General features: G+C 43.8%; 1 protein-coding gene across 4 annotated transcripts in view; it reads right to left on the bottom strand.

The window, feature by feature from the left end:
• Positions 1-1,084: 1,084 nt before the first annotated feature.
• The window catches only part of LOC146889658 (TRPM8 channel-associated factor 1), a 46,612-nt gene continuing 33,257 nt past the window's right edge, over positions 1,085-14,439 (bottom strand). For 3 of the 4 annotated variants that reach the window (XM_087901853.1, XM_087901855.1, XM_087901854.1), the window contains 7 exons: positions 10,667-11,661; positions 10,302-10,399; positions 9,585-9,798; positions 9,048-9,287; positions 7,906-8,243; positions 6,237-6,487; positions 1,085-3,428 (listed from right to left, as the gene is read on the bottom strand). In XM_087901853.1, the coding sequence (XP_087757979.1) occupies positions 3,419-3,428; positions 6,237-6,487; positions 7,906-8,243; positions 9,048-9,287; positions 9,585-9,798; positions 10,302-10,399; positions 10,667-11,661 (2,146 nt within the window). In that variant the 3' untranslated portion in view covers positions 1,085-3,418. Of the gene's footprint in view, positions 3,429-6,210; positions 6,488-7,905; positions 8,244-9,047; positions 9,288-9,584; positions 9,799-10,301; positions 10,400-10,666; positions 11,662-14,439 lie in introns of all 4 variants that reach the window. The other variant, XM_087901852.1, reaches the window with a different exon arrangement.

Genomic DNA, 14,439 nt, shown 5'->3' on the forward strand with positions numbered 1-14,439 from the left:
GAGGGCATTAGATTCTTCTAAACTAAAGCTACAGACAACTGTGTGTTGTCAAGTGAGTCCTGGGAATCGAACTTTGATCCTCTGGTTGAGTAGCAAGTGCTCCTCAGCGCTGAGTGAGATGTGTCTGTAGAGTCCCCATTTGAAGCAGTTTTGATTTTACTTGGGGAGGCAATTATCCCCGTGGTTTAATTTAGTTTACCAGAGAAGTTGAAAGTCAAATGAAGCCACAACTTTTACCAACTTAGTTTCCAGTCACACACAGGTTACATATTCAGTGAGGTAATTTGGGTACTGAAGAAAATGTTTTCTACTACTCTTTATTAGATTATTCACATGCACACATGCACACACACACACACACACAATCTAGTGGAAATGAATATTCAGGTTCATTTTGTGTGTGTGGCCTACAGAAATGGGTCCATTCCACCTTGACTGAAGGTCAGAAAGCTTATGCCTACTCTTGCTCTTTCAAAGTTATTGACAAGAGGTCTGCCTTAAGAAGAGGCTACAAACAAGATATCCCACCCTAGGGTGTGGTTACTTGGTGTTGTAGATATTAAGACCGCCCATAGAGGTGAATCTTGCTCCATCTTGATCAAAGGTCAGAGAATTCAAGCTTATTCCTGCTCCTTCACGGAAAGGACAGGAGGTTTAACCCAGGGAATGGCTGCCTACGGGATACTTGGTCTCAGGTGTAGTCGCTGCATATCCTCCCCAAAGCAACAGAATGAGTAATTTTTCATTTGTGTTTTAATAAATAAAGTTTGCCTGAAGATCCAAGAGTAATACAGCCCCACGGTCAGCCTTACAGACACTCCTTCATTCCACAGTACTGCAAGCCTGCTAGACAGGAAGCTTAATTACAAGACCTGCGAGAACAGCAGCAGGTTTTGTGTTCTGTTGAATAGCCGGAGAAATAAGAGGAGGTGAGGTGGGATTGAATCTTGTCAGACAGAGTAGCTAGAATTACAGGGTCATGGAGGACTTGTGACCACTTAGACTGGCACACTGGATGAACACCAATGCTTGCTACCCTTGTCAGCTAGTCAATAGTTTTGGTTCAACCATATCTTAGTCAATATAAAGTCTCTGAAGGATGTTTTATTTTGGTTTATTACAAACTTTTCCAAGTAATACATGCACAAGGTAAAAAAATTAAATAATACAGAGGACCTTGAAATGAAAACACAGTTCCCACCCCACCCTCCTTCTCTAATCCCATTTCCTCGATGCTTTTTAACAATATCTATTTTTTGGATCTTCTTGGTGGCTAGCTTCCTACCTTTAAATAACATGTTTGAACAATAATCTCTTGACTTATTAACTTTAGACAATCTTTAATAATTCACCATTACAAAAGATAAGGATTTAACATACATCATCTCCACCTTTCCCCTGCCTGCCCTTCTCCAAATATCTTATACATATGTCATTTTTCATTCTTTTGAGGGTCTAATGTACAGCACTGACCAGGACACTAACCACGTAGCTGTGTTCCATTAATTGAACAGTTTGTGTTCATCCCCACTTTGAATATTCAAGTAGCCCCACTCTTCCCTCTCCTCCTCTCCTCCCGATGAATCCAGCCTCCACTCTGCTGTGTCTCAGTGGGATAATGTCACTTCCCACTTCTGTTCTGGGTGGAACATTTAGCCTTTCAGGCCTTGTTCCTAGGTGATCAGAACACTGAAGACCTATAAGGGGCATCTACATTATTTTGGCTATAAAACAGTTTTTACTGAGACACGTGGATATATATATATATATATATATATATATATATATATATATATATATATACACTCCCAATGTCATATGCCAGTTCCACTGGAAACAAAACTTATCTACCTACTGCCAATGGTCAATCAAGTCTCTTCTCATAGTCCATTCAGAATCCTATCCCATTCTATCTCCCTGCACAGTTGAACCTAAATTTCTATACATATTCTTTCTTTTTCTTTTTCTTTTTTTGTGATAGAAGACTGTATGTCTTCCACATCTCCAAATGTCTCATTTACTCAGAACTATTCTGGCACATTCTTTTCGGAGCCTAACGGCGGTGTTCTTTTCTAAAACGAGTCTACGAGATAACTTCCACTTAAGACAAAGACATCCTGGGTAAGGTCCACCATTGTCCAGGACAACTTTCCTCCTTTTTGGGGACTTTAATCCTCATTTTTTTTTAACAAAGAAAATTTCCTTAATAAGAGTACAGAGGAGGGAAAGAGGGTTTCTAAAAACTCATCTGCCAAAAGCTATCTTTCTTTCTACATTACTCTCGACAATCTGACCCATATGGAGTTCCAGAAACAAGCATTTTCAAAAGTAAAGTAAATTGATTGCTTCCTTGACTTCTAGCATTCAGTGCTGCAGCTGAAGTTGGCAGATGCTTCTCATCCAGGTTTGGCTCAACTGTTTTCCTTTCTCTGGGCACTCCTATGATTTCATTTTCTTTAGCACTGTACCTAGATGTAGTTGGCATTAGGTCCCCTCACTCTGGTGTTCCTCAAGTCTTTCTTCTTCTCTGTTCATCCATGCTATCTACATCCTGTCTTCTGGGAACTCACAGTGGTTAAACAGTGCTTGTCTACTTCTCTTTCTTTCCTTCCTATTATTTCATCTTGTTGCATATGTGGGGAGATTCATTCTATTTCATTTTCCAGTCTATCTACTGAATATTTTTGGCAGTTTTATTTTGCTCAGAATCTCCTTTTAGTATATTATCTTACAAATGCACTCAGATCTCTCTGGAGAGATGGCCAAAATTTTTTAAAAATTTATGAATTTTTTCCTTAAGTTTATAATATTTTTTAAATCTTTTTACATCTAAGTTGTTACTTTTCATAGGAGTCTCCCTTGATTCCTTCCATGCATGGGATTCCTGTCAGCAAGTCCACATTAAGAACCTGTGCTAACTACTGTCTTTTGAAAGGACTTCTGTTCCTCCGGCAAATCTCTCCTAGACCCAGAAGAAACTTAACAAAAAGCCTATGGGACCACTTATTTCCATGAAAAGAGTATCATTTGGAACACCAATTCTTCCCTCTCCTCTGGTGGTTTATTTGATTCCTTTATTCAAACAACAATAACAATAACAGCTTCACTAGTACCAATGGTAGATTTTCTGTGTTCTATGTACAAGGGTTGGGGCAGGGTAGAACGGGGGATCAATTTACAACTGGTACAATTATTTAGTAGCTAGACCTTTCTAGTGCTCAAGTCTCTTTGGGGTTACGATGATCAGATCAGTGTATTTTGTCTGAAACGTGCCTTCACATTTCCCATTCATTAGCAAGCTTCATTCACTTTATCTCTTCCAGAAATTTGTTGTGATCTTCTTCAACCAAATGCTTTCAGTTTCCTTTGCTGAGCCTCGCCATGTCTCAATTCTCTTTTGCATTCCTTGTCTTCAGTTTCAGTGGGGCCTGGGAAAGGAGGGAAGGCAAATGTACAGGTTTAGTCCATCATCTTAAATCGGCAGCACCACCGGAAGCTTTCGACAGGGAAACAGCATAGACAACTTTACTGAAAAGATCCCAGGCTTTACAGCTGAAAGGAGATTAAAGGGGCAGGGTGAGAACGGAGACAGATTAAGCCGGAGGAGTGAGAATGGAAAAAGCTTATCCTAAAAGATTGAAGATCCAATTTTCTCTCTGCAAACACGAAGCATTTGGGACTTGGGGAAATCAGGTACTTCACTAAAATAGATCATATTCAAAATCCAATAAACCCAAAAATGCTCTCATGTACTCAGGGGAGAGGGACAAACAGTCTGGATAACTGGAACCTAAGGAGTTTCCTGATGTTAATGGTTCATCACATTTGTGCCGGGAAGCATTTTAGGAGTCTGATTTAAATTCTCCCTCTCCAGAGGTGTTCTGGAGAATTAGAGTCCTTTTGTCCTGCTAAGGTTAGATATGGGCTAAGCATGAAGAGCCCATGCTCTGGCCAGCAGGAGGATAAATGTTCTGTGTTACTGGCTTGTTTCTTTATTTGCCTATTCAAAGCATGGTGATTATGAATACCCAATCTGCAATCAGAATGTTTGGCTTCAACCTCATAGGTCTATGAGTTTGAAGCAGTGGAGTCTCACATAACTGACTTAATCTCCATAAAATACAGTTCACTTATTCATAAAATAAGAGTGATAATAATTTCTACTTAATGAGATTATTGGGAAGAGTAAGTGATAAACCTATAAATGGGAACCAGAACAATGCCTGGCACACGCTTAATAGCGCATAATTGAAACTAATTATTTTATTAAGATTGAATGTTTGTGTTCAAAATGCCTCGGTAATAAATATCCATGAAATAAATCTAGAATTGAGAAGTTGCATGATAAAGAAACACATACACAAACTTTATAGTCTGTACAGTCACCCACTAACAAGCTATATAAATAAAATAGATTAGACTAAAACAAATTGAAAATAAGTGGGGAAACTGGTTGTGCAAAACATCAATCCTAGAGGCTCATTAAAACTTGTAAAACTCATTAAAACTATGAAAGAAACTTTAAAAGAAAATGGGGGAAAACTAAGAGATCTTTGAATGTGTAGTAAGTACTGAAATTTGGGTTAGCTCTGTGAAATTATCTTGCTCCAAAGTGAAGTTGTCTATATATGTGTAATCAGTAACCTTTGACAGCAATGGTGTCTTGTATCTCCTATGGAAATATATAAAAAGCTGGGTATCTATTGCTTGCTAACACTAAACACTATCGTACGATTGTTCTGGTTTTTGTTAAGATCTCCACTCTGGATTTTATCAAAGAAGGAATTTGAACTGAAAGGACTGGGTAAAGAGGTCAACTCTAAGGAGCTGTGAAAGACAGAAGAAAAAGGACTGCATTGCGAAACTAGGTGTGGCTGTGCACACCTGTAACACCAACACGTGGAGGCTGAGGATGAAAGATCACCGAGTTTGAAGTCAGCCAGTTCTACCTAGATAGAGAGGCCTGGTGTCAAACAACCATCAAAAAATTCCATTGTGAGTGTTGAATCCTTGCTTTAGATTCATAAAGCAAAGTACCAAAAGCACCTTAGTGGTTGGTATGTGTCGTGTAAGATAGGGTAGGGCAGATAAATCATTTCTTTTAAATTTGTTTAGTGTGCTTGTGTGTGTATCACAGAACAACATGCTCTTGCATGGGTCTCTCCTTCTACTAAATGAGTTCTGAGAATTGAACTCAGGTCTTGAGTCTTTGCAGCAGGTGTCTTTACCCACTGGCCCTCAGTAACAGTTATGCACTGTGTTTTAAAAAAACTATAAATGATTTTGAAGGCATTTTGTCTGAAGAAATGATAGATGCTGGAGTAGACAGATGCATTTTACCCAATTCAGATATAAAAAACTGTATTCATACATTAGACATTACATGGCGTCTTATTAATATATGCCGGTTTTATATTTTTCATATATCAGCTTAAAAACCATAAAAGGCTATGACCACATCTGCTAATACCACCTAAAAGAGAAGTCTAGCTCTATAATAATTTTGGGCTAATTAAATATGACATTTTCTCACACCCTCTAACTGCTTTAATCACCTTTAGAGGCGTTACAAAGCTCAGTTCTCCCAATAATCATATGAAATAGATCCCAATTTATAGGATGAGATCATAGAGCCATGGACAAGTCAAGGATCTTGCCAGTAACATACAAATGGTCAATAAAAGACCTAGTGTTTGGGCACAAGGAGTCTGCTAAGAAAAAGGCTGCTGTTAACCTCTGAGCTCTGAAAGAGAATGATGGGTCAGCATGAAATGAAGCAACCCTTAGTCGGCATGCACCATATAGTTCACAGGTTTCTTTAAAACAATCAATCAGACACTCCATGACCACCCCAAGAGGCAGAGACTTTTATACCTATCCCGAAGACAAGGGAAAGACTGCCTTCTATGGCCCATCATGATAGATCAATGGTCAGCACAGACACAAATGCCCAAGCTCCCAGCACTGGGCCAGTACAGGGTCAGGAGGGTGCCTGACAAATGAGAAGCAAAGGGGTAGGGCTCCTAAACACAGGCCTGTTCCTAAGAAAGTCTGGCTTCACTTTGTGCCGTGTTCTTAACCCGCTTCCTAGAGACAGAAGCCAGGAATAAGACACAGGAGCAATGAATTAAGAGGACAAAGCCAGAACTTTAGAAGACAGAGGTAGAGGAGTAAACCCCAGCCTCTGCCTACCTCCCCAAACCTCTCTACCTGCCACCTCGATGGGCACTCCTTACATCTGTGTGAGGAGGTACAATTTCATTATATTTTCCTTCCATTCAGGCAGATAGGCTAGGCTGGTAGCCAATTCCTTCTGGATGGGCCAGGCCCAGGCCTCAAAGAACGGAGCCAGGTTCTTCTGCACTTGCTGGGAGAACAGCTTCACCCACAGATTCATTTTGTCGACATTGTCTGTCGGCAGGTTGGTCTGGTTTCTGTACTCAGTGAAGAGACGAATAAACGGCTCCCAACCAAAGGCCTCTTGGAGCTAGAAGGGAAAGTTGAAAGCAGGTGAGAAGCCCCATTTACCAAAATAAGGCACAACACACACACAAGCGAAGTTAGTCAATTCAGCTTGCTAAATTTAGCTTTTCATCCACCACGGATCATTCTGTGCGCGGGCCTCAGGCCCCCCTCTGTCATTTACTAATGTTAAGAAAAGTGTCAGGGCCAGGACAGTGCTTGGCAGACCCGCGGTGAGTGACAGCCACAGAAGCAGCTCCAGTGATCAGTGTTACTCACACTGTCCCCGTTCCTCTATTCACAGGATCAGGAGGAGAACAATGGGATAGGAAGATGGGGATTTAAAACTGGCTGGGGTGGAGCTAATCCTCATTAGCCTTCACAGTTGCCAGGTTAAATTCCCATAGCTTGGAACTCTCCCAAACCCTCATTCATCCTATTACTAATTCACAAGGCCACTAAAAATCATCTTTGGGGAGGAGAGTGAATCAGGTAGACGTCTATAGACAGTCTAGATAATTATAACAAAGAATGAGAATTTCAGAAGTTGCCATCTTTTGGGGCCACTAGAAGAAGCTCATACTTGACCGAGCCACGGGGCCTGTTTAAAAGTAACCTTCATGTGGCTACCGGAATGAGCCCACGCTAGCCAGGGTCACGAGGTTTTGGGGTTCAGGGGCCTCTTGGTAGTTATTAGAACAAACATGTCTTCCCTTCAGGAATGAGCACATAAAGAGAAGAAAGTAGCGCCGAGCCTGGACAGTGAAGGGTTTAAACAGCTGGGAGAACCAGAATAAATTATGCCAGGCTTAAATCCAAGATGATGCCACTCCCCAGAGCGATCTAGGGACTGATCCAGGCACTGGGGCTGAAAAACTGGGGTAGAGAAAGTCAGTTCAAAGGCCAGGTGAACCTCCAGCTCCAAGGCAGAGAGGAGTCCAGGAGTGTCTATACACAGTGGAATCTGTGGCAAAGCCTTATCACAGCAAAGCTTTTCCATAGCGAGGAAGCAGTATACTCATCGAAGGAAAAAATTGGTCACAACCCGTCATAGAATGTGTGAGGAGGGAGGCCTGAGAGCTATGAAGTAGGAGAGGTTGGTTTCAATCACTGGTATGCTTGGCTTGAAAGCCACAGAGAATAGAGTGTATTTATAGGACTCCATGTAACTCAACCAGATTTAAGATTTCTCAGTGCGATGCACTCTTTACTACACTATGGGAGTATAATCCAGTGCAGGGCTGTACACTTTGTAGGGTCACACAAAGTACTGCCCGGAGAGTCATCATTATGGGCTGCTAGCCCTAGACTCTCGCAGGGACTCATGGGGCTGAATCTGAGAAGCAGATGGAGTAGGTGGTCTCCAGAGTCCCTGGCTTATTATTTAACCATGTGGTCTTGGATGTCCCCCTTCCTTTATCACCCTACAGTCTTTCCCAGTACCTGTAAGTATGTTTCCAAGGCAGTCCAGGCATTCCAGTTCTTTACATTGGGCCCCTTGCTTAGGTAGATTCGGACTCTCTTTTCCCGAACAGGGGGCCACAGGGCAATATTGGCACGGCTTCGAGGTATTCCCAGAACCGTTTCATGCACATAAACACACCACAGGTTGCAGGTGGCTTCAGTTGTGTGTGGTGGGAACTCCCACTCCTGCCTCTGCTGGTTGCGGCCCAGCTCATGCACAGGGCCCCACAGCCCCTTGGTCCTGATGAGCTTCTCATTGATGAGCTCCTGTACTGACTCCAGATGGCACATGATGGGGTACCCGGCATGCATCCAGCCTGGGGATACAGAAGAAGAAGGGCAGGTCAGCATCCTCTCATCTCGTCGTTAAGTCTGTCTGTGAAGTGTTTCTTTTCCAAAACACACAGTAGCCCCCGGCTCCTTCTAACACCCCTATTGCTACAAGAGGTCATCCAAACCTAGACAACTTCCAGATTTTCTTTGTGCTCATTCTACAGGGACATTTTCATCTTTCTTCTGATTTGAGCCCTGGAGGAGTACAGGTTGCTGAAGGCCATTCATGCTGCTCTTTGAGTGTCCTGCTTTTATGGGGTGGGGTGGTGGTGGTACCCATGTGAGACTAATTTATAACCCTTTCTCAAACTCTCTGAAGATGCCTCTGCCCCATCCTTCAATGTGGGATTACCTACATTGACAACACACTGCAAGATAAAGTCATGCAGTGTAAAAATGAGGATCTAGAAAAATTTCTATGGTGCTTCCATGCTTGTACCCACCCTCTTTGTTTAGGCTTCTGGACTCACTTTCAAACAGCTCTGTGTTCTGAGTTTTCCAGTTACCTCAACTAGGTGAAGGCCCTCTGCTGTATTTTCCCACTTCTTAAGATTCCCAGGGAGAACCTAACAAAGCTCTAATGGCATCTTTTGATTTCTTTGATTTCATGACACGCTAACTTAAGCTAATATTTATTTTGATGTAATTTCTCCTGCTTCCATTTAAACCACAATGAATACATCTACATGTCTTGCTAGCAAAAGAACATTCTCACTCTTTTCGCCTTAATGGCTGTGGAAAGAAGGAAGAAAATACTTGGGGAAGCAAGGATCACTCAGAATACCCACCGACTGAGATCTGTACGTCAGCCACAATCCTCTGAGGCAGACGCAAAGGGAAGGGCTCACCACCCAGCCTCGCCACAGCCTGCATTATTTCATCCCAGAGGCGGAGCAGTGGCTCAGGATTCTCCAGAGCTCGAAGATTTGCCGTTGGCACAGTCAGGATGAGGTTGTCGGTGGCTAGCTCTCCCCATGGGCCAGGATGTTCCTGGAGACGCCTCTTCCATTCTTCCTGGGATGTCTCCCCTATGAAGAGAGGCAACAGACTTTGAACCATCCTTTTCCAAGTCCCTTAAGTTGAAACATGCTTGCAACTTGAACCCCAGATGAGAACCCCGAGATGAAAGCCGTCCCTATTCTCCACCCTTCTTGGAAGCCCCTATGGGTATGATTTAATATTTTTTTCTTGGCACCAAAGCAGAACTTAAAGAAACCAACTACCTCCCTCCACTGGTTACCCCTGTCTTCTGTACTAAATAGCCCCAGAAACTTGTTCATTCTTAGCCTGCCGCTTCTCAATGTGCCCTTATAATGTTGACTTACCTAGCTTGTAGTACGGAGCACGGACAGCCCCCTTCACGGTGATGGGCACAGAGCCCAATTTGCTATTCTGAGGTACGATGATGTAAAGGAGGCCACCCCAGAGGCAGGTGATGGATTTCATGGGCTTGTCCAAACAACACCGGTTAGTCACAAGGGGGCCTCGGAACAGCTTGCTGGCCCTGGTCAGGTCATCAGTATGACAGCCAATTTGTATCTGAAGCAGAGAAATCACCCTCATAGTCACATGGCGTATGTGTGGGTGGTAGAAGAAAGAACAGGAGATGGACTCAGGAAGGGGATTAGGCTATGACCCCATGTACCATTGATGATGTCATATATGGTAGTCATAGAATAGCATTTCTTGAGTTCATATGTCCTAAGTTATGAGACAGAAAGTAAGGTGATACTCACTGACTGAATGCTTATAGAATGTCAGGGAACCTTCTATCTAGGTCTCTTAGTCCTAATTCTATTATGTAAATCAAAAACACAAATTTTAAGAGCGGAGATGGCTATTCTGAGGCAAGATGTCCTGGGCTCCAAAATGTATCACTTTGATATATTTCGTTACATATCAAAACAAAGTTTCCTCACCATTAAGAAGGGAAAAGTGTTTAAAAACTGAATTGTCAGTAGTGCATTATGCAGACCCTGCCAACTCGGCTAGTCAGAGCATCGGGTTTCTGCATCACGTCCTGAGGTGGGGAGTCGCCCTACCTTCAGATCAGCAGCGGCAGCATCTTCAGGCAAGGAGACCTCTATGATCTGCCTTCCGGGTATGTAGAGTCCGGTGCTCATCCAGCAGTATCGCGTGCCTGCCAAAGGACAGGAAGGGCAGACTGCTCCATACAGTGCTACACAAACCCCCTCATGACGTCAGCCACTCCCCCCCCCCCCCAGCTATACAGCTCTGATTCTGCCAGACACTGCCTAATACCCAACCCTTATCTTCTTGAAGAGGAAGATAGTGAAAGATAGTGATGACCCTCTGCAGGTGATCAAACTCCAAACACTGCAGCAATCTCATGTCCCTGTTTTGCTGCTGCCCATAAAACTAGGCTTCCGTCCTCCTGCCTTTGTACCTGGATTAGTGCAGTTGACATCCACGGTGATGGGAGACTCTGAGGGGCGCAGATAGAGGCTGCTGTACATGTCTTCAATTTCTGGGACTAGTAGTGAGAGGTCACTTCCGGAGTGGGCCAGACCCGTGGCCAGGGAAAGCATGGCCCCCCTACAACAGTCATTGATTACAGGGTTCTCTCGGGTTGCCACTGGGAGCCTATAGCGGCTTAGCAGCTTCCGCAGAAGTCGGTGCACGGACATGTAAGCAGGGACCTCCTCAGCAGGAATCTGCAGGAAAGCTGCCCCATCTGGTCCCAGCTTAGCTAGCCAGCCCTTCTCCACATTCCCCCTCTTCCTGCCCATTATCACTTGGAACTCTGCCAGGGTGGAACGAAAGTGGTAGGTCCTTATTCCTGCTTTAGGGGTGCGGAAGGGGCCTGGGTTGAGGCTTTGGCTTGTGATGCTGATGCCAAAAGGGTTGAGGAGCAGGTTTCCTGGGAAGCGAGCCAGAGGGGACACTCCTGGGTTCTTAAAGGCCCACCACCAGGCTTGGGCTCCAACAAACAGCCCGCCACCCTCTGCTACAAACTCCTGCAGCTCCTTAATGCCTACATCACTTGTGGGTTCAAAGCAATAGACACTTGCATCACTGGTCAGTTGGGGCTCAATGCTGGTGTCTATACCGCCTACTGCGAGTAGACCACTTAGTGTTCTCAGCTCCGTCTGCACCACAATCTTGCCCCTGCGGCCCCCGTCCAGCCAGCGGACAGCATTGAGCAGAAATGGGCCAAGTTTACCCACAGTGAATAACACCTTATGACCAGTAACGACCACTCGTCCCCGGCCATAGCGGGCAGCGGCTATCACACAGCCATGGTAGGTATCTAGCCCTAAGGGAAAAGCCAAAGACCCATGCACTAGAAGCTGGGATGGGAAACAGTCCGAGTTGGTGATGTCCAGCTCTGAGATGCCATGTAGAAGTTCATCTCTGTCTTCTGAGAGGTCATCATCACAACTGCAAAAGAAATACACACTCCTGATTAGAGGGGCCACTCCGCATGTAGTTCCGTGAACGCTGTGACACAGGGGTCCCACCATTTTCACTAATATTGTTTCTTTCTTTTTTCTTTTTTTTTTTTTTTAAGATGCTGTAGAGGATTTGAGAGAACAGAGCAGATGAATGTTCTTTGGAAAGGGGACACAACTCTGACCATTAATTCTGTCATGCTCATTTTCAAATCAGTTCTTCAAAGGAAATTGCATAGAAAATCTTGCTGTGTTGATCAGATATTATACTTAAGGCAGAACAGTACAGACTTAAGTTCCCGCATATTCCACCCATGTATTATTGCAATATGTGAAGAATTAGGCGAGGAATCATGTCTTTACTTTATAATGAGTCTCGTGTATATATTTCACACCACTAATTTGATAGAGAAAAAGGCTGGGATAAAAGCAGAGTTAGTGGTGCCAGTGAACAGTCAGGACCTCGGAAGATGGAGTGGGAGGCGGACTCTCATGAGACCTGCGGTCCCTTAGTGGGAGGGAGTACCATGTTTGAATGCTGCCTGTCTGCAGCTTGCCCAGGAGGAGGGCAGTGTTGCATGCTGTGCCATTTTGCTCAGCATTAGTGTTTTTCCTATGCATAACCCACCCCCGCCCACCATGAGGACCTCAGGCCACCTATAAACTCCACAGGGAGCTTGAACCCTTGATGCATAGGATGACCTCCACACACTTACAACTCCAGGATTGAATCTGTCACTTCTGCTAGGTGTCAAGCTATGACAGGAGTCGGCATAGAGGAAACACAAAATGGGTGTCAGACAGACAACGGATTTTCAGCTCCTGTATTGTACGGAGCTCTGACTAATTGGCAGGGAAACTGGGGCCTTGCTGCAGACTGGTCCTCTCCTTCCTTGAGACATCAATCATAAAAATCTTTTAAGTATCTCTTCTTGCTTTGATTTTCTTCTCTTTCACACAGTATTCTGAGATGGGATAGAAGTTACTAAAATAAAGATAAACTCGAACTATCATCTGATCTGGTAAAAGGCACAATCAGCAAGGTGGGAGAGGGGGTATTTATGTAGGACCAAGCACAGATGAAATCAGCTGAATCAGAAACCTTTGGTACCATAAGAATCTGGAACGCATACGAGGAAGAGAAGATGGATAAACAGAAGAGCCAGGATTGTCATTTGTTTGGGAAAATACCTCCCAGGAGCCAGTAATAATCAGCTGAGAACTTCTGTGCATTTGACAATGGACAAGGTCACCTCCCCTTACGACCCTACATACAGATGGTCGACAGGACGATGAGAAGGTTGCCACCACTACTCTCCAAGAAAATGGAAATCAAATCCAGAGGGAGGAACCTCTCCCCATCTATTAGAATGAGTACTCTCAAACTGCCAAAAGATAGCCAAGTCTGATGAAGATGTGAAGAAAGGGGAGTTCTTGCACACTGCTGGGAGGAATGTAAACTGGTAGAGCCATTATAGAAAATGGTTTGCAGAGACCTTGGAAACCTAAAAGGGAACCACCACAAAACCTAGCCAACCCTACACTGGGTATGTACCCACAGCAATAAGACTGGTGCCTTCCAGAGACTCCCATGATCCTTGCAGCATTTTCACAATAGCCAAGATAAAGAAAATCGCAGGGTACCCAGTGATAAGAAGGGAATGTGTTATGTGAAGTTTTGGGGAGGGCATGACTTCAGGTCTCTCGGGTAATACTTAGGAACAAGACGGTTGAGATGCTACCCCTCTTTCCATGTTGTAGTCTTGTACATTGGCTTCCACAGGCCATCCCTGCCTAATGCAAGGTTGCAGGAGTTTTTGTTGTGGTTGTTTTGGTTTGGTTTTCTTGCTTTTGTTTGTTTGCTTTCTGGGCTATCATTTAGAAGTTTTTTTAGTTTTTCTTTTGTACTTGGGTCCAGACCTATGTTTGAATATTGTATGAAATACATTAAGAGTCAAAGTTCACCTTTCCCAGTATGGTATCTAGTTGTTCCTGAACTTTATGTTGAAAACACGGCTTTTTCCTCATTGAGCAAATCCTTCCGAACTATGTAGTTTGTTTCCGTGACTGATTTGTCTACCCTTATGCCAGTAGCATGGTATTTCAGTCACACCGCTCACTTCACCTCACTTTGCCACACAGGCATTGTATCATACATGTAGTGATTGCCTGGAGATGAGAGTGCAAAGCTAGCCACACTAGTCAGTCATACAGGCCAGGCAGTCGTGGCATACGCCTGTAATCCCAGCAGTCACACTAATCAGCCATAGAGCTTGGGCGGTAGTGATGCAAGCCTTCAATCCCAGCACTAGAGAGGACTATAAAGAGGGATGAGACAGGTATCCCCTCTCTTTTCAGTCTGAAGATTTCATAGAGGTAAGAGCTCTCTAGTGGTTGGCTGCTTTGCTTCTCTGATCTTCAGCTAGAACCCCAATATCCGTCTCTGAATTTTTATTATTTATGCTGCACATACATCCACCAAAAGGGTGACCATAGAGCAGTGAGATAGTCTGTGAGAGGAAGGAGAGATGGTTCAGTGGATAAAGGCCTAGGGACCTGAGTTCAATCCCTGACATTCATGTAAAGGGCAAAGGACAGAACCGACTCTATTGTCCTCTGACCTCCACAAGTGTGCTGTACTCATGACATTTTATCTCCCAAGTCTCTCTCTCTCACACACACAAAGGATAATAATAAATTGTTAAAAGACAGATCGAGAGACCACCTTCATAATCCTTTTATTAGAATATATTGTACAATTCTTAGA

The sequence above is a fragment of the Myodes glareolus genome, chromosome 25 (assembly GCF_982192425.1).
Source record: "Myodes glareolus chromosome 25, mMyoGla1.1, whole genome shotgun sequence".
NCBI lineage: Eukaryota > Metazoa > Chordata > Mammalia > Rodentia > Cricetidae > Myodes > Myodes glareolus.